General features: G+C 38.0%; 2 protein-coding genes across 2 annotated transcripts; both read left to right on the forward strand.

Moving 5' to 3' along the window:
- Nucleotides 1-3,394: 3,394 nt before the first annotated feature.
- Nucleotides 3,395-6,692, forward strand: grk1b (G protein-coupled receptor kinase 1 b). Its single transcript, XM_069716411.1, has 7 exons — nucleotides 3,395-4,093; nucleotides 4,837-4,964; nucleotides 5,172-5,329; nucleotides 5,523-5,606; nucleotides 5,779-5,903; nucleotides 5,995-6,196; nucleotides 6,409-6,692. Exons 1-7 carry the CDS (start codon nucleotides 3,395-3,397, stop codon nucleotides 6,690-6,692), a joined length of 1,680 nt encoding a protein of 559 aa, XP_069572512.1.
- A 6,186-nt stretch (nucleotides 6,693-12,878) lies between these two features.
- LOC138631462 (claudin-15-like) lies at nucleotides 12,879-15,951 on the forward strand. Its single transcript, XM_069716418.1, has 5 exons — nucleotides 12,879-13,095; nucleotides 14,487-14,651; nucleotides 15,455-15,536; nucleotides 15,654-15,764; nucleotides 15,855-15,951. The coding sequence occupies exons 1-5, from the start codon at nucleotides 12,879-12,881 to the stop codon at nucleotides 15,949-15,951; spliced, it is 672 nt and encodes a 223-aa protein (XP_069572519.1).
- The last annotated feature ends 2,255 nt before the right edge of the window (nucleotides 15,952-18,206 follow it).

Genomic DNA, 18,206 nt, shown 5'->3' on the forward strand with positions numbered 1-18,206 from the left:
CATATCTATAAATATGACTTCTATCAAGATTTACTGGATTGTTTTCATGATAATTGAAACTGGGGATATTTTTTCCATTTTCTCGATCCTTTCATATCGATTGCTTTCCATTAATATAGCATTGTAATGCATTTACAATTGCATTTTGTAGGTAAGACAGTATCACCAGCTTTATTTGAATGTTCCACCTGCTAAAACTCATTTAAACGCAAGTCAAAAGATGTAGGTTAATCAGCAGAGGCCAATCATTGATATGTAAATCTCTGGTATCAACATTCAGTCTTAATTGGATTATGTGTCAGCACAGCACCTCCGCAGCCAGCGGTATCACTTTCAGCACTACATGTACCAGGTCAAGACAGGGCAGTTTATATACATGAAATATAAGCATGGAAAGATCCAGTGATCCACTTTGAATTGGTCCTGTCCTAGTTTGTTGCAGGGAGAATAGTTGTCTGTCCAGCATGCTGAATAACACCATGTGGAGATATATAAAATAATGGCTGATTGGAGAGCCGATATATCTCAGGGTCTCTCAGGGTTAAGAGGCAAAAGTCTCTTCCTTAACTGTACCAACACTCAATAATAGAGGAAACAGCCTCATGCAGGAGATGCAAAGAACTCCTCAAACTGTGCTGTAAATAAATGCGATTACATTAATCATTACTTTCACTGACAATAATCCAACTGTGGTAGGCCAAAAACATAATAATTTCTCCTGCTTACAATAAATTTATATATAAAATGTGCATAATTTGCAATTCAGAGTACCTCTAATCTGCAGAATGGAACAGTCAGAAAAGAACCAGGCAAAGGAAGTGAAAAGCTCTTGGGGTATCCAGTGTGAACTCATACTCTCCTTTCTGGGCTTGCAGCTCCCCAAGTTTACAGATGCAAGTGCACACAAGCATCAAGAAATAAACAGCCCTCTTCATTCACGTTTGTCATCTGAACAGCAGGGTGCAGCATATCACAGCATTATTCCTCAACTAGCTTCAGTGTTTCCTGCTTGTACAGACACTTATATGACACAAGTGTTTGTTTGCCATCCTAAATGAATGAGGCAGTGTTAAACTGTAGTTAAAGACAGCAACAGCTGAGCCTCAGCTTAAGATATAGGAGCTAAAAAGAAAGGACAGAAAACCCCTTAAATGCATTTTTGTGTTTCATATTTGTTTGAATCCTGAAGTCCAAATGAACTATTAGTAGAAAGAGGGAGGAGAACTTACAAAATACTGTGAATTTGCTGGTTTCTGTATGAACTGGACATACTATGTCATCTGATCTTCATCTTAGTCATAATCATAGATAAACACAGTGTTCAAAACTAAAAAAAAACAAGAAAAGTATAACCTTTTGTCTCTTTTTTTGAACACACATTAAACATTCACAGCTCTGGTAGAAAAAGTTAAGTGAATGCTTGGATTTAATAATGACTTGAACCTCCTTTCGCTGCAGTAATTCTAACAAACGTTTGCAGACCATTCCTCTTACAGAACTGCTTTAGCTCCACTTTTTAATTTTAGGCTGTCTGGTGTGACTGGCTCTTCTGAAGTCATTCTACAGTATCTCTACTGGTTCAGGGTCTTTGACTAGGTCACTTTAACTGTTTGAAGCCATTCTCTATTAGATTAATTTTTGGGGCATCATCCTGCCTCTACTTCCACTGAATATCAGTAGGCCAATAAACTTGGGAACTTACTCTCCTCTCAACGATGGTGGGCTGTCTAGGCCACAAAGCAGCCCCAATTCATTATACTTCCTCCACGGTGCTTAACATTTAGGGAGGATGTTTTTATGTTAGTATACAGTGCACTTTAGATGCCATACATAATGCTGCACATGCTTGATCAATTATTTTTTTGTCTCATCATTTCACAAAACTTTGCTTTTCAGTAGTGTTGTATAGCGTCAAACTGAGTGGCCACTACCAGGGAGAAGAGCTATAGTATTAAATCATTTTCCCTTATAAAAATGTATGTGACTGATCAATATCTAAACTCTTTGATATTACTTTATAACCCTTTCCAGCTTAATGCAAATCAGCTATTCCCGACCATAAGTCTCCTGGGTGCTGGGTATATATCGACTCCATATATAACAAATCCTGTCTCCAATTTCTTTTGTTTATGTCTTTGGTCTATGGGTTACATACGTTTTCCAACTTACATTGTGATATATAATCAATATGGACAAGAAAAATACTAATTTATGTCTTACTAGTTAATATAGATTGTTCTGTGGTAAATATGATGAAAATGATATTTTAATATTTTAAGTTGGATTTAAAAGCAGATAATTCCAAAGGGTTCACTTACTTTTCACTGTAAGTAGAGGAACCTACAATAAATGTTAGTAAGGAGAGAAAGGAGAGAAACTGGAGAGAACATGTGACCAAAACAGCACAGAAAATAAACGTCAGAGAAGTCAGGTGAAGGGTGACGGAGTTAGAGAAAGTCAGATTAAGTCGGAGAACACTGTTGCCTTATCTGAGAAGAAGGTGGCTTTCTACGTGCAGTTAATTTGAACCATCCAGTTCCCAAATGATTTCTAGTGGATGTAGAAAGTCAGTCCCTCTGAGGTTCACACAGGTGGAGTTCATCACATTAACCATGTTCCACTTAGTCTAACAATCTCAACTTCTTCTTGGAAGTATGTTCAAGCTTTCAGAAGTGATTGCCTAATTTACTGATTTAAAATTCTGCTAAACATGTTTTTCTATGGATCAAATGCCAGTTTATCTTAAACTAATAATAACCTTGTTACCCTAACAGAAGTTTGCTGATTTAGTTCAATGATACAAATATTTTTTTGGGGGGGACACACTGCAAGGCCTTTTGTTGCAAGTGGCCATGGTATAAAAAGGATGACACCTTCATAGTTTGTACTTTCAATGAGTGGGTAAACTATCACTCATTACAGGAATGTGCAACCCATAGACTCCAATAAATACTGATGATTGAGGAAACACTAATAATGTCAGGATAATGTTATATTTAACAACCACAAGAAAACAACTTAATCAGACTTTCTCATTATGTGGCATTTTGTAAAAAAAAAAAAAAAAAGAGTAATTTTACATGTTTTAATGATTACATGAATGTTGAGCAAAACAAATCATGATCCCTACAAATTATAATGAAATGGGACAAAAACAAGTTTTGAACTATAAAAACATATAAAGTAAAAGCTAATACAATAAGAGAGTGACCAAAAATGCATCTAAAAAGGTTTTGTATTTAAACTCTGCTATAATTACTTCCTCTGGTCCCTGATGTCATAACGAGGCGCACTTAAAAAAATGTTTTCAGAATTTGATCAGTTCTTCAGAGTAAACACTCTATCACTTTTATTGACATTCTCTGTTTTGTGTGTGCCAGACAAAGGTGTAGCCATGGACATCGGTGGTTTGGAGACGGTTGTGGCCAACTCTGCTTATGTGTCAGCCCGCGGCAGCATGGATGGATCTGCAGCAGCTTCCATGCGTGACAAGAAGATGCGTGCCAGACTGAAACTCCCACACATCAGAGATTGTGAGCACATGAAGACCACTGTAGACACAACCTTCGACAGCATGTGTGTCAAACAGCCCATCGGCAAGCGCCTGTTCCAACAGTTTCTTGAGAGCGATGCAACTCATAAAACTGCCGGAGAGCTGTGGAAAGATATTGAAGAATACACCATATGTCAAGAGAAGGACAGATTGCAGAAGGCCCAAAAGATAGTAAATAAATACTATGAGTCATCTTCAAAGAATTTTTGCAGTTTCCTCCAGGAGAAGGCCATCGCTCGAGTTAAAGAAGACTTCAAGAATATCCACGGTGACCTGTTTAAAGAGACCGAGCAGCAGCTGCTCAAACACTTGGAGGAGAAGGCCATAGATGGCTTCAAGAACAGCATGTACTTCCTGCGTTTTGTTCAGTTCAAATGGCTGGAGAGCCAGCCGGTTGATGATGAGTGGTTCATGGACTTCAGGGTCCTTGGTAAAGGAGGTTTTGGGGAAGTTTTTGCTTGTCAGGCAAAAGCAACAGGCAAAATGTATGCCAACAAGAAGCTGGAGAAAAAGAGGCTGAAGAAACGCAAAGGCTACGAGGTAAAGCACTGATGTTGCGTCTAATGTCCCACCCACAGTCATTCATAGTGTCAGGCAAAATCCGTCACGACAAAAGTGAGATTATTCCACTGGCAACCTCATAACCTACAGCAGGAAATAAAAAAGTGTCTGAAAATATTTTCCAGTCAGTGCAGGGCAAAGCAGCTCAGAGTCAGACTCAGAAATAGCACACAAGACTGAAGCCTGCTGCTTCTAAACGCATCAGTGGGTAATGAGCTTTTAATTTTGCTGGGAGCAGCAATACAACACAGCATATGAATGCTGAAAATCATCCAAAGCGGTGTTGCAAGTTATGGCTGATTAGCTCTCCGTTCAGGTTGCACCTGCACATAGATTTACAAACTTTACGTACCAGGGATGAACAAAGTAGTACCAGAACTGAACCCAAACAATATGAAAAGAAACCTGTCAAAACATCTAAAAAGTCAAAAGGCCATCAATCTGTCACACCTGCATGAAATATGAGGACCTGTGATTGTAAAGCCTGTGATAAGAGTCCTCAGAGGTTCAGTGAGGACAAAATACTTGTACTTGTGTGTGTGTGTGTGTGTGTGTGTGTGTGTGTGTGTGTGTGTGTGTGTGTGTGTGTGTGTGTGTGTGTGTGTGTGTGTGTGTGTGTGTGTGTGTGTGTGGACAGTAGGCGTAGAAGCTTTGTTTCTCTCAAATCATACTTTCCTGGTTTTGTTTGATTAATCGTGTTCTGATGTTTGATTTGTGTTTAGGGAGCGATTGTGGAGAAGCGCATCCTTGCAAAGGTTCACAGTCGCTTCATCGTGACACTGGCTTATGCCTTCCAGACCAAGACTGACCTCTGCCTGGTTATGACCATCATGAATGGTGGAGACCTCAGGTGCTCTCTTTAAACACAAAATACATGAACAGCACTGCTTAAACACTATGCCTTGGAACAACATACTGTAAAGGGGGGCAGTGTCCATTCCTCTCATCTATTGTACAAATCTCTGATACATCGTGCTGTAAGTTATAGAAAACCTTAAATAGTCTTACCTCCTCTCTTTTACATGACTAGAAAATAACATCCTCCACTTTCTCGCAGGTTTCATATGTATAATGTGGATGAAAAAAATCCAGGTTTTGATGAGAAGAGAGGGCGTTTCTACGTGGCTCAGATCATCTGTGGGCTGGAGCACCTTCATCAGCACAGGATCATCTACAGAGATCTGAAGCCAGAGAACGTACTGCTGGACGATGCAGGTGAGACACTTCCTATGCAGCATTTAAAGTGCATTTCATTTGCCTGGATGTACTGATATTTCAAGTCACTGACCCTGTCCCATAGTGAGACCTTATAAAAGAGGACCCAGTGACATCACTTTAAAACAAGGTTCCTCTATAAAATATATACTTGTCTATATGCTGCTGTTGTGATCAAAGCCTTTTCACTCAGGACATGTCCGCCTGTCTGATTTGGGTCTGGCTGTCGAACTTCCACCAGGAAAAGACAAAACTGCTGGATATGCTGGAACTCCAGGTAAGTAAACAAATCTTTAAATCACACAGAAAGATTAACTTAACCTGGTCAAAAACTGTCGTAGCAGAGAGGAAATGCGATCTTGCAGATCAATGTTGCTGTGTAAAACATCTATACTATCATGAAGATATGTTTCATAGTGTGAAATGATCTATGTTATCTATAAAAATAGGTTTCATGGCTCCAGAGTTGCTCCAGAAGAAGGAGTATGACTACACAGTGGACTACTTTACTCTGGGAGTCACGCTGTTTGAGATGATTGCTGCCAAAGGGCCCTTCAGAGTACGAGGAGAGAAGGTACTGTACATTTATCCTCACTTCACCTCTTTGCTCCACCAGTGCCAATTCTCTGTTGTGCAATCATACCTATAATGCTCTCTTTCTTCAGGTTGAGAACGACGAGGTAGCTCGCAGAATCTTGAACGATCCGGTTTCTTACACACCAAACTTCAGCAAAGAGTGCAAGGACATCTGTGATGGCCTGATGGAGAAAGACCCAGCTAAACGACTGGGGTTCAAAAATAATGAGTGTGCTGAGCTCAAGAATCAGCCTTTTTTCAAAGAGATTAACTGGGGCCGTCTGGAAGCAGGTGATGTACTAAACCATCAACATGCTAAAATACATCCTTAAATACCCCAACTGAAACACATCTCCTATCACCTGTTCATTAAAGACAAAAGGGCCCCCAAAAATATTTAAAAAAAGAAATGGATGGGATGAAAGAGAGCAAAAATGTAAAAATATAACAGGTATTTGCCATCTGCTATACTCTAATTTATCTCATGTGTGTTTTATCTACAGGCATGCTACTTCCGCCATTCATCCCTGATCCCAAAATGGTCTATGCCAAAGATATTGATGATGTGGGCGCTTTCAGCACAATCAAAGGCGTGGTCCTGGACAACAAGGACACCGAGTTCTACAATGATTTTGCCTCTGGCAACGTCCCAATCCCCTGGCAGGATGAGATGATCGAGACCGGTGTGTTTGGAGAGATGAACCTCTGGGCAGAGAACGGCAAGCTGCCTGGTGACCTTGACCCAAACTATGTTGAAGCCAAAGGTGGAGGATGTGTCCTGCTTTGAGTTAGAAATGGAAATAATATTTGTTTAGATTTGGTTGGTGCCATTTACTCCTAATCTGTATTATCCGTTATTTGTACAGTATCTTGTTGTTTAACTAATATATATTATATGTGTATTTACGTATAAATATAAATATTCTGTTCTACATTGTAATATTTGTATAATTATTATAGGGTTACTATAAAGGTGGTCGAATGGTGAAATATCGCATAGTTAAAATATCATGTAATGAAAATGTAAATATGGTTGAGGTTATAATTGTATATGTCAAGGTTTTTTTTTCAGTAATCACAGACAAATTAAAAGTGATTTTGTATAGAATTTACATGTAAATGTAATATAAATTATTTGGACCAATGAAAAGCCACTGCAATGACATAATGTGATTAAATTATTTTTTTCTTTAATTATTAATAACAAAGAGTATTTAAGTTATTAATATAACAAGCTTTTGTAGATAGAAAAGTTAAAAGCAATTAATAAAATCTTGCCAAGCCCATATATGTTTTAGTTCCTTTTTCTATATTGCTTTATTATCTGTTTTTTTTTTTTTTTGCAAAAAGACCGACAAGCATATTGTATAATACTGTATTTGTAGTTACATCTGTTTGTCCTCTTTGATTTTGCGCAGCCTGTATGTTATCTTTTAATGCGTATTTGAGAAGCACGTGTTCATCTTGACTTTAACCCTCATGTTGTCCTCGGGTCAAAATGACCCGCAGCTGTGTTCAACCAAGAACACAGCTGCGGGTCATTTTGACCCGATGACAACACGAGGGTTAACATGTTTTGTGAGCCCAGCTCTCGATTGGAGAAGAGATATTAATCTCAATTACATTGTACTGTGTAATTATTTATATCAATTATTAACCTTCTGATAGTGAGAGAAATTACACAGAAACATGATACATTGGAGTTCTCAGAACAGGAATTGCATTAAATGGAAAATTTTAAGCTAAGCTTCTTCTTTTTTTAAAAAAAAAAAAAAAACCTCCATTTAACCGATTAAGGTTCTCTTTGTTGCCAACACTGGTTTTGGGTAAGAGGAATTATATTTTCTGATCCATTTTACTGTACTTTGATTATTGCAGTGTAAGAAAATTAACTTTCCTTTAAATCACTATAAATGAAACGTGTAATTTCTCCTCTCCTTCAAGGCTATTGGCTAATTTTCATTCCTGTTAACTTGCCGAAGCAGGAGGCAATTTATATCAATGCGGAAAGCCAAAGCAAAATGCCCGGTTGTACCCAGCGTAGCCCTGACCAGGAAAATGTCTGATTCCCGTGCAGCGGGCGGGTTTATGGTTCTACATCTGCACCTAAGCGTAGCGCCCATGTTCCGATATCCTTTTTGGCTGTTTCAACAAGGAGGTGGCCAAAGCAAGAGTTACTGTCCCATCTTCATCGCAATGTTAGGTGCCGTCAGGGCTATGCGACTACTTCCATATGTAAATATGGTGGCCTCATTGAGGATGCAGTTTGAGGCAGATGATGCATTCCCTGGCACATTTGCAAAGGGACAATGTTAACAGGGACAGGGCTCTGGTCACTTGGAATATGCAACATCCCCCCCACAAGAGAAATGAAAACTTTTCTCCATGACATAATGTGATGGCAGGTCTTGAGTGTGGACAGTGAGAAAGGGTTATGCGTTACAGTTCTGCCATCAGCCTCTGCCTTTCAATGGCAGCACCACTGTGAGAGTGGTGTTGGAGAAGGAAATAGCTTCACTTCTGAGGAAAGGAGACATAATGGTTCTTCCTCCGTCGGTGGCAAAGAGGGACTTCTTTTGCCTTTACTTTCTGGTCCCCCAAAAACAGGGGTCTTGGGATCCATACTGGATCTGGGTGCATCCCTTTTCTAATGATCAAACATCTGTTGAATGCATCAAGTGACAAGCTCTGCAGGCTCTGTATGCCAGCTATAGGACAGAGTGATGTCTTACTTTGGAGTTCCCCTGGTCACCTCCGTGAAGCGTTGAGACCAGGGTGTGTGCTTTGTACACATGTTCACGGGTGTGTCCTTGACAGATGGGAGAGACACATGCAAAATGTGACTGCAGACATCTTGACATCTGAAGATTGCCATCTCTGCTCACTGAGGGCCCATCAAATGCTGAGGGTCTTCAATATGGGGGCAGACCAGATGTCCAAGAGGGGGCTGGCTCAAGGACGAGGGGTATCTTACCGGACATAGTCGCGTTGACCTGGCAATGCTTCAGACAGCCTGTCCCCGCTCTGATTTGCAAACAGGGAGAATGTTCAGTGCCCTTTCTGGTTTTCCCTGAGCTCAGCCCACCGTTTGGCAGTGAATGCCTTCACTCACCTGCTATGGCCCTCCTGGTCTGCTCTCTGCATTGCTGCCCTTGAGACTGATGATGCCATGGCTTCATAGGATCTGGACGCAGCACCTGTCAGGACAGCAAATAATTTAAGTACATGTCAGCCAGAAAAACTGACAATGCCATCCTTAGAGCCATACCACCATCCTGGGCTAAAAAACATTCCTGTAAATCAGATTAAGCTGAAATACCCCAAGTCAGCAACATCGTAATGGTACACCATCCAAATCAACTCAAAGCTATGGATCATATTGATTGATACAACCAGGTATTGAAGCAATGGCTTGACCGAAACTCTATGCAAATACTGACCATTCAAAGTTATTCAAATATGCTGCACTATTTAAACAGCTTTTGCTGAGCCCACACATGAATCATAATCTAAATATAGTTCAGTGAAGAATTACACAAAGGTTTGTTCAATTACGTAATATTTGAATTATGAAAGTAATCTCTCATGGACAACCAAAGAAAAGCAATCAATTTGGTTTGTAACTGCAGGTGTTGCAAAAATCATGGTAATCACAGTAAAAATTTGCTCTTCATTAAGTAGCGGATGCATCTAATATCAAATCCTACTGGATTTTAATGCCATAGGTGATATCTGGTCACAGCCAGTGTCAGAGGTTGAAAATCAAACACAACTTCAGATTTGTTTTAAGCGGACGTTCACTTTAAGCGGTGAGGTCAATGCGGACACAGCTTCATAAATATGACAGCTGACTGAGGGAAGGTCAATGAAATAAAATATTAACAGACACAAGATTGTAAGGTAAAGCCTTAATGCTTCTTGAATACTGTAAGTATATGACAGTACTTTGAACTGTGCTTCTGATTGCCGGCAAAACAGAATTCTTATTTGATAAGATACTGACTGTAAATGGTGAGTTTAAAGTTTCTAATAAAGAAGGAATAGCTTAATGCAAACAAAGGGTAAATATCAACATTTAGTTTTAAAAAATTGTCTTCACAGACTGTTGGGGATATTTATCCAGTGCAGGTTCATAAAGAAACTGCACTGTATACATCAGCACTTGTGCACTTGAAATGTTCAGATGTTTCTATATGTTTTCTCCATATGTAGGCTATAGCGACAACTACTTAATCATGAGGGCGTGTTAACAGCCTTGCCTTTGGCCAGATCCTTTCAGGTCACAGCGCTGTACTGTGTCAACATAATATTTCAACTGAGGAGACATCACTGTTAAATCTATACACTCCATGCAGTAAAAAGAAGTATTTACAAAGAGCAAGAATCTGAATGCAGCTTTTGTCCCAATGCAAACTTGTTAATGCTTAACCAGCACTGAAAAAAAGACATTCTGCCTTCAATAAATCACTCAAACACTTTTTACAGAGCTTTCAGTGTTTGCTCTCTCCTTTATTCAGTATTTCCTCATAAGTATTTGCTTATGGAACTTGAAATAACCTCCTTAAAATCACAAGCTACCAACTCCTCAAAAGAGATACAGGCAGGAGGAAGATGATGTGAGCCACTAAAAACAGAATGCACACTGCGTAAACCAGCAAGAGAATAAAAACCCTTCCTAAGCTGTTTATCCTGCACATCATTACATCCAACATATAGTTATAATTTTGCACACACATTTTACCATTACCATGCTCATGTGAGACCCCCTCTGAATAATAATAATAATAATAATAATAACAATAATAATAATAATAATAATAATAAAAAGGTTTGTTTGTGTTAATTGTCAAACAGCAAAGCCAGAACTATTTAAATGTCTTGGCACAAATTCATGATAACTGTTTCACAATAGATTATCTCTATCTGCTGCCAGTCAAAAGAGGAAAAAAAAAAGGCTCATTGTATAGGTGACTTACATTTCTATGGTAACATGCCAGAAACGGGCGGGAATAGCAGACTTATAATGTAGCAACAGCCAACAAATCAATGTTCAAATTTGTCCAGGTTTAAGTGCATGAGAAAAAAAAATCCTGAGTCAGTTGTCACACTCCCAAAATGTATATCAGATACTGAAGTTGCAAATAGAGCTCCTCACAGAGGCAATATCTATTGCTCCTGCTAATTATTAATAGGGAATAATTTCAAGATGAAAGAGATCATTGAGGTTGTAGCACTTTTCTTGGGTTTTGTAAGCTGGATATTGATTTTTATATCACTAGAAGATCAGTATTGGAGAGAATCCACCCAAGATGGGAGCGTAATTGTAACTTCCACAATCTATGAGAACCTCTGGATGTCTTGTGCAAGTGATTCTACAGGAATCTATAACTGTCGGGACTTTCCATCCCTTTTTGCTCTCCCAGGTAAGTAAAAGGAGAAATTCAAACTGTCTAATGGCATATTTCAAAAATTGAGTTTCACATTACATGATCCTGGAAACTTCACTTACATTTTATTTGCTGTGAAAAAAAATTCTTACTCGTAATTTATATAAAATGTCTTAGCCTTTTCTTAAACTTTTGCTTTTAGTTTTTGTTTGATGATTCAGCAGTATGCAATAGCTTACTGTGCATTTTCTAGTCAACAAAGTTACATTAGGAAAAGTATTTTTTTTTAATTGATTAAGGCACATACATTTCTTCTTTGAGTATTCAAATAATTATGAATAACATACAAAATCTGAGAATTCATTCTTAACAAAAAACACATGTATCACAATGCCTTTGCTGGAATTTACAGGAGCGGCAAAAAAACAGTGTGTGAAATCCAATCCAACGCCCCTGTAAAGTTTCTGATGCAAGTTTATTTTTGTTATGCTGTTTCTTAAGTTAAAATGTTTGATGGACATTATTGAGGGCACTGATTGTACTATATAACGTTATATTTTAAGTGTACACAGTCTCAATCAATGAATAACCCCATAAATCGTACAAACATTATGGTAGGGCCGTTCATAATATATCTTTAAGTACATCCATTGTATTTAAGTCATTGTGTGATGGATATTATACATTTTTACACATGAAGTAAGTAGAGATTGAAGCTGTTTTTATCTCTTGCTCAGGGTAAGTGGTACCTCTTTCTTGTTGAGACAATTAACTCCTGAAAATATAACATGATCCACTATGGAACCGCTAAAACTTTGTCTTAAGAGATGTCCATAGTGTCACAGAATTGTGTTTAAGTTTAAACTGTTTGGAGAAGAGCAAAATCGAAAGTAAAAGTTTTTTTGTTTGCATGACCAAATATCATTATGATAAAGACCTAACAACAAGTCCTGACAACTGTTTGGAGAAGAGCACAATCGAAAGTAAACGTTTTTTTGTTTGCATGACCAAATATCATTATGATAAAGACCTGACAACAAGTCCTTTGGGTTGTCAGACTAGCAAATTTTTGCTTATTTTTGTATTAGCAAACCTGGTCATCTATGGGTTAGTATGTGGTGATGCTACAAACCTTTTCCATCATCCCTTGGGAGGAGAGTGAAGCAAGGAGCCTAAACGTGACTTGAATTCCATCACTAATGGTTTAATATTATTGACATAGTGTTCAAAGCAAATGACAAGAGGTGACATAGCTATAAGTCTATAGACATTGGAGGTTTGAAGGCTGGACTTTACCTTTCTGTTGTTCCGCAAGTTGGGCAAACATTTGGCGTCTTTGAAAGGTTTCAAAAGAGCTGAGAATAATAGGGAAAAATCACAAGTGGGCAATTTGGAATTAATCATTGATTTGTAGTTTTCTGTAACATTTTGGGACAAGGGTTTCTGGGAATCGGTCTGGCACACTGAGGCTGTGGCCACCAAATCCTCAGGTTTGTGCAGGAAGATAGCTTAGAGAGTTAACGTTTGAATTAAGTGTTTCTTTCTCCGGATAACTCTCACGGGTTGGACAGAAAAAACAAGGAAATATGAATGCAATAGTGGAAGCTCTTGCTTTCTTTCTGGGCTTTCTGGGCTGGCTGATGGTTGGGATTGCCCTTCCAAATCGCTACTGGAGGGTCTCTTCAGTGGACGGTAACGTTATCACCACATCAACCATCTATGAAAACCTATGGATGTCCTGTGCAACTGACTCTACAGGGGTTCACAACTGCCGGGATTTCCCATCTTTGCTCGCACTTAGTGGTATGTAGCCAACGCAGACTTTTTTTTAATAAGAATTAATGACTACTAACCAACCTTAAATTCTATCCGCCCACTCAATTAAATATGATTTTGAAAACTGTGACAGAGGAAATAAGAAAGGCTTTACTCTTAAAGCAACTTAGTGTAACATTTGTGTTAAGGAAAATAGCTTTTTAACAGAGCTGTGGCTGTGGTTTACATTTAAAGACAAAAGTATTCAACGGTACTGACGATAATCTGTAGTAAAAAATTTTTTAAAAAAAAGGCGAGAGTATAAGTAAGTACAACAACAGTGAACAAAACAAATATATAAGATTTATTTAAACTGCATAGGAAAATTTAACGTTAACCCTAATTGATTTCTAAAAACTAAAATTAATGCCCAATCTGTTGGAGCCTGATTAATTACTTTGGCTGATGCTTGGTTAACTGCCTGTTTAGGTATTAATTTATATAGAGAGGATAAACTGAAACATTTACCACATATACTTAAAAAAAAGTGATACAATGGACAAGTGTTGTATATAAGACTCAAACTCAGAGCACATTCCTGGGAAAGACTATAGCCTGTGAGAAACATTTTCTATGTCACGAAGTCTGTTTTGCTGGTACCTAAAAAGTACAGAGGTGCGATGCCCAACTCTGAGGTAATTTTTTTTGTAGGATATCATCTCATCAAATTCAGAAACACTTTCTATAGCCAACATCTGTTCTGATAACATGGGGGATCGAACAGGTAGTAGTATTGGTCAGTCGCCTTTAACCAAATGAAAATTATTTCTTTGAAACAGCAGATGTATATACAACTACATCTATAGTTATCTGTTGGAAAATGAGGGATGTTGTCTTAGTTTTTGTGGTTTGCTCTTATGGCGGCAGTCCCACTAACTCATATTATCAGAGGCTGCTGTGGGGTTCTGCCTGTGCTCGAAGTACCAAGTATACTGATTACTCGTATTACTATCAGTGAGCCTCTAGGGGGCTCATACTTACATTAATAGTAGTTACACAAAAGTAAATATCAATGATGTGGCTAAACCATGCATATTAAAAGTTGCAGTCGGCAATATTATTTCATGAGTGCTTAAAAAAAAACAACAACTAAGGTTTCCAGACTATAATCAAAGCGAGGACTGAGGATGTGAGCGGGTGGGCGGAGCCATGCTAGGTTAGCTAGCACATAACTAGCCAATCGCAACGATTCTGTTCAAACAAGGGTCATCTGGTCTCTATGTGTCTGACGTCCTCCCTTTATCTACATTACGTATGACTACTAGTGATAAATCTTCAATATCCTCTTAACCTAAAGAAGAGATTTTATGGAGTTATATAGAGTATGAGTCACATTATTAAACAAATATATTGTTGTATCTTTTAATGTTTTCACACAGGGTACATTCAGGCCTCCCGAGCCCTGATGATTGCTGCCATTGTGTTTGGGACGTTTGGGTTGGTGGCCACTCTCGTGGGAATGCAGTGCTCGAAAATAGGTGGCGAAAACTACGTTCTGAAGGGGAGGATTGCTGCAATTGGAGGAGTTTTCTTTTTGCTACAAGGTAAAGACTTGTAAGACTAAAGACTAAAGGACCATGCAACAAACAACAAAAGAAAGACATTCAGAAGACATCTTAAATGTGCTGGTGTAACTTCAAAATGACCTAAAAATGCATATAAATAGCCAGTCCCCAGAACTTAACTTTTAACTTTAGAAATAAAGCAAGTATTTTAATACAGTTGTTAGAAACTGATTGAATACATTTTACCCATAGTTTATTTTGACATATAAAACATAGGTCAGCAAACAATTCTGCTGCTCCAATTTCTGTGTACAGAAGACTAGCTATCAGAAAATGGTTCACCACTTCAGACCTGTTGATTCAGAACCGCCTGCCATTAACAAAGGTCTATGAATTCATCAATCATTTAAATTACAAAGTGAGCATGAGGGCAGTTATGGGAAGCTGGTAATCTCGTTTTCTTTTCAGCTCATTTGAATGGCTATATTTATTTCTATTTCATTTATATAGCAGCTGTAGTCTATTGAAATATAACTTGTAGAATTATTATAAAGGAACTGTACCTCCTTTCAAAAGTTGATATATTCAATCGTGAGCAGGTCCCTTTGCCTCGCACGACTGGCCTCATAAATCCTCTTACTGGATTGAATGGTTTCAGACCCTTTAGGACTGACATACCATGACTATGACTTTATTGTATAAAACGCTATTCAAACCCTGAAAATCTTTTTAACTTGTTCATTTTATTTACATCTATTCTTATCCTGAACATTTGTGTGTTGTTTGTTAATTTAAAACAATACCTAAGTTGTCAAAAGTTAACATGGTTTTGTGTTTTGCAGGGATTTGCACCATGATTGCTGTCTCTTGGTATGCAGCCAACATCACACAGGAGTTCTTTGACCAGTTTTATCCAGGGACAAAGTAAGTCCATATAATCTGCATTTGTAATTCAGTGAGTTGAAAATGGTGGATCTACAGGTAAATATTGTTTACCATAGAACAAATAGTACAATTAATTAAAATGTTCTTATGTCACAGGTACGAGATTGGAGAGGGTCTGTACATAGGCTGGTCTTCAGCCACACTTGCCATTTGTGGGGGTTCATGCCTGCTGTGTGCTTGCAAAAGCGATACACCCAGTGAAAAAACGTGAGTAGCTGTTGCTGAAACATTTGATTCACAAGGTATAGTCTAACTGGTGTAGCTTGTCCTAACTGGAAGCCACTTTTTGTGTTTCAGATCATATCCGTATCAGCCATCGAGAGGACACGTGCTGTCAACTGTGGCAACGTCTCAATCTGGGCCTGTCAACTATGGAAGAAACGCGTATGTCTGAGAGGTTACTGTGCCGGACGGGTTAGTTTATTTACTGGATTCCTTCTGTGTTTTAAAAGAAAATGAAGACATAAATATGAATATGCTACGAGATTGCAACATGTACAATTAAAAACACTGATTTTGATTAATTTGGGGGATTTAAAGGTTTTATACAATGTCAACTGTTTATTGCTATATTTGCTGTATATAAAACTGCAATGTTTATGTTCTGTGAAAATTGCTTGACTACAGCATGAATGTGTAAGTTGCTGCAGGCTAGTATAAATAAAAATCAGTTTTAACAGTGTGGATCAGTTTGAGTTACTATTTAATATAAAATAGCAAAAGCTTTCTGACATACTCACATTAAACATGTCTAGGATGTGGTAGGAATCCCTATAAGGATCATTTCTATCCCAACAAACAAAAAACAGACTTTAAAAGCAAAACTTTCAAACCTAATTTATTTTTCTTTCGCTTATCTTATTGCTTGATTACATGGTTGTAAGAAAAGAGTTGCAAGAAAGCCAATGAATGGATAAATCTGAGCCTCCATCTTTAGGGGACACACTACTTTGACAGCGTTGTTTTGAGGATTTAGTATTTTTTTTAATCCTTAATCCTTTTTTTATGCATTTTTTTTTTAATACTTTAACCTGGACTATGAATTGACGACTGTATTTAATCTTCAGATAATCCTTATCTATTTTATAGTTACTTGTTTGCATTCAAGCCAATAAAGTTTGCGTTGGTATATAAAGTGTTGTAATCATTTGTTATGCTCACGTATGCCACGCCTGGTTGACAAAGATGAGTTACACCCCTTACACAATGTCGTCAAAAAAACCTGTAATGAATAAGCATCCAGTCTGTTTGTCTTCAAACAGGTAAACAAGCTCAAAAAGGTGTCGCTCTGTGAAATAAGACGGTATCTCCAGAAATCTCTGCCATCTTCATTAAAAATAATATTCTGGCCTGGTTTAAAGAAAATAAAGCTCCTACCTCATGTCTCTCTTAATATATGTGTTAAAAGAAGTAAATCTGATTCCATCACTTCTGGCTGTGCAAAAGTCATGATGGAAATTTATCATTTTAACTTGCACCTGTGACCAGTAATAACTGGTGTGTTGTGAATATACAATGTTCTCATATAATGAGTCACAATCACATTACAGTAGAAGCTTCGCCCAGTGTTGTTTAATTCAGGCTCCCAAGTCTGGATCAAAACACTTGGGTAACAGTTTTAAAACTATTAAAAACATATTTTGTACTGCTTGTGCATTTTAATCTTTTTTGACACGTGTATACTTTAAATGAAAGTGTTGCCATTTCATTTTTTTCTGTGGATTTCGATAAGTTTTACATGTGGATATCATTTTCAGTTAATGAGTGCACGAAGCCCTGAGAATGCTCATGAGTTTATGATTTCAACATAGTTGTTGAGTGAAATGACTCACTATTATTAAAAGGATAAATTCAGATAAAGGGGTATTACAGATGTTGAAGCCACCCATTTGACTCATTTTAATCAAAGCAGAAAATGCTCATTGCAAAGACTGTAGTCACAACACTGAGGTGAATATATAACCCATTTAGCCACAGCATGTTTGCCAACTCAGTTTCCTTACATCCACTTACAAATTAAGTTGTACATTTTCCCATTGGAACTCAAGATGGAGTCCCATCTTTAAAGAATTAACAGCCCACTGCCTTTGAAGTGCTACTTTTGGAGTTCATGATGTAATTGTTGGTTGAAAATGCCACCTACTGGTAAAATATGGTGTCACGTGTGAGATTGGATTTCCCCTGGTTAAATCACATTGTGGTGCTAGAAAACTGGCCAGTGTCTTTACCAGCTTTACTGATATAGCCTGGTGTTATCAGACTCAGGTTTACTGTGTGACTATATGAGCCTGGCCGCGCTCCTTTTGTAATCGTTTCCAGTCGTTGCATCCAACTGGGCGTAGACCTCTGGTAATTTTGAAACTATTGAAGCAGCCTTTAACCAATCGGCATTGACTACCATTTGCGCCGAAACTGTACCACTGCTGCAACTGCATTCAGCAAAAAAGGATTTGCCTCAACTTCATCGCATTTAGCCAACCCCACTGGTCACTGATTGGTCAGTCCTTCAGAGTGGCCGAGTAAAAATGAAACATTTTCAACATTTTAAAATTTTGTATAGCTCGTAATGATGATATAAAAGTTAAATACAATTTTAGGTGATGATGTCTGCAAACTGAATTTTAACTTTGAGGTGACAGTTGATAAAGC

Source organism: Brachyistius frenatus, unplaced genomic scaffold, assembly GCF_029030835.1.
Source record: "Brachyistius frenatus isolate BFR_SWC_R1_liver_20210118 unplaced genomic scaffold, ASM2903083v1 Contig_157, whole genome shotgun sequence".
Lineage (NCBI taxonomy): Eukaryota > Metazoa > Chordata > Actinopteri > Embiotocidae > Brachyistius > Brachyistius frenatus.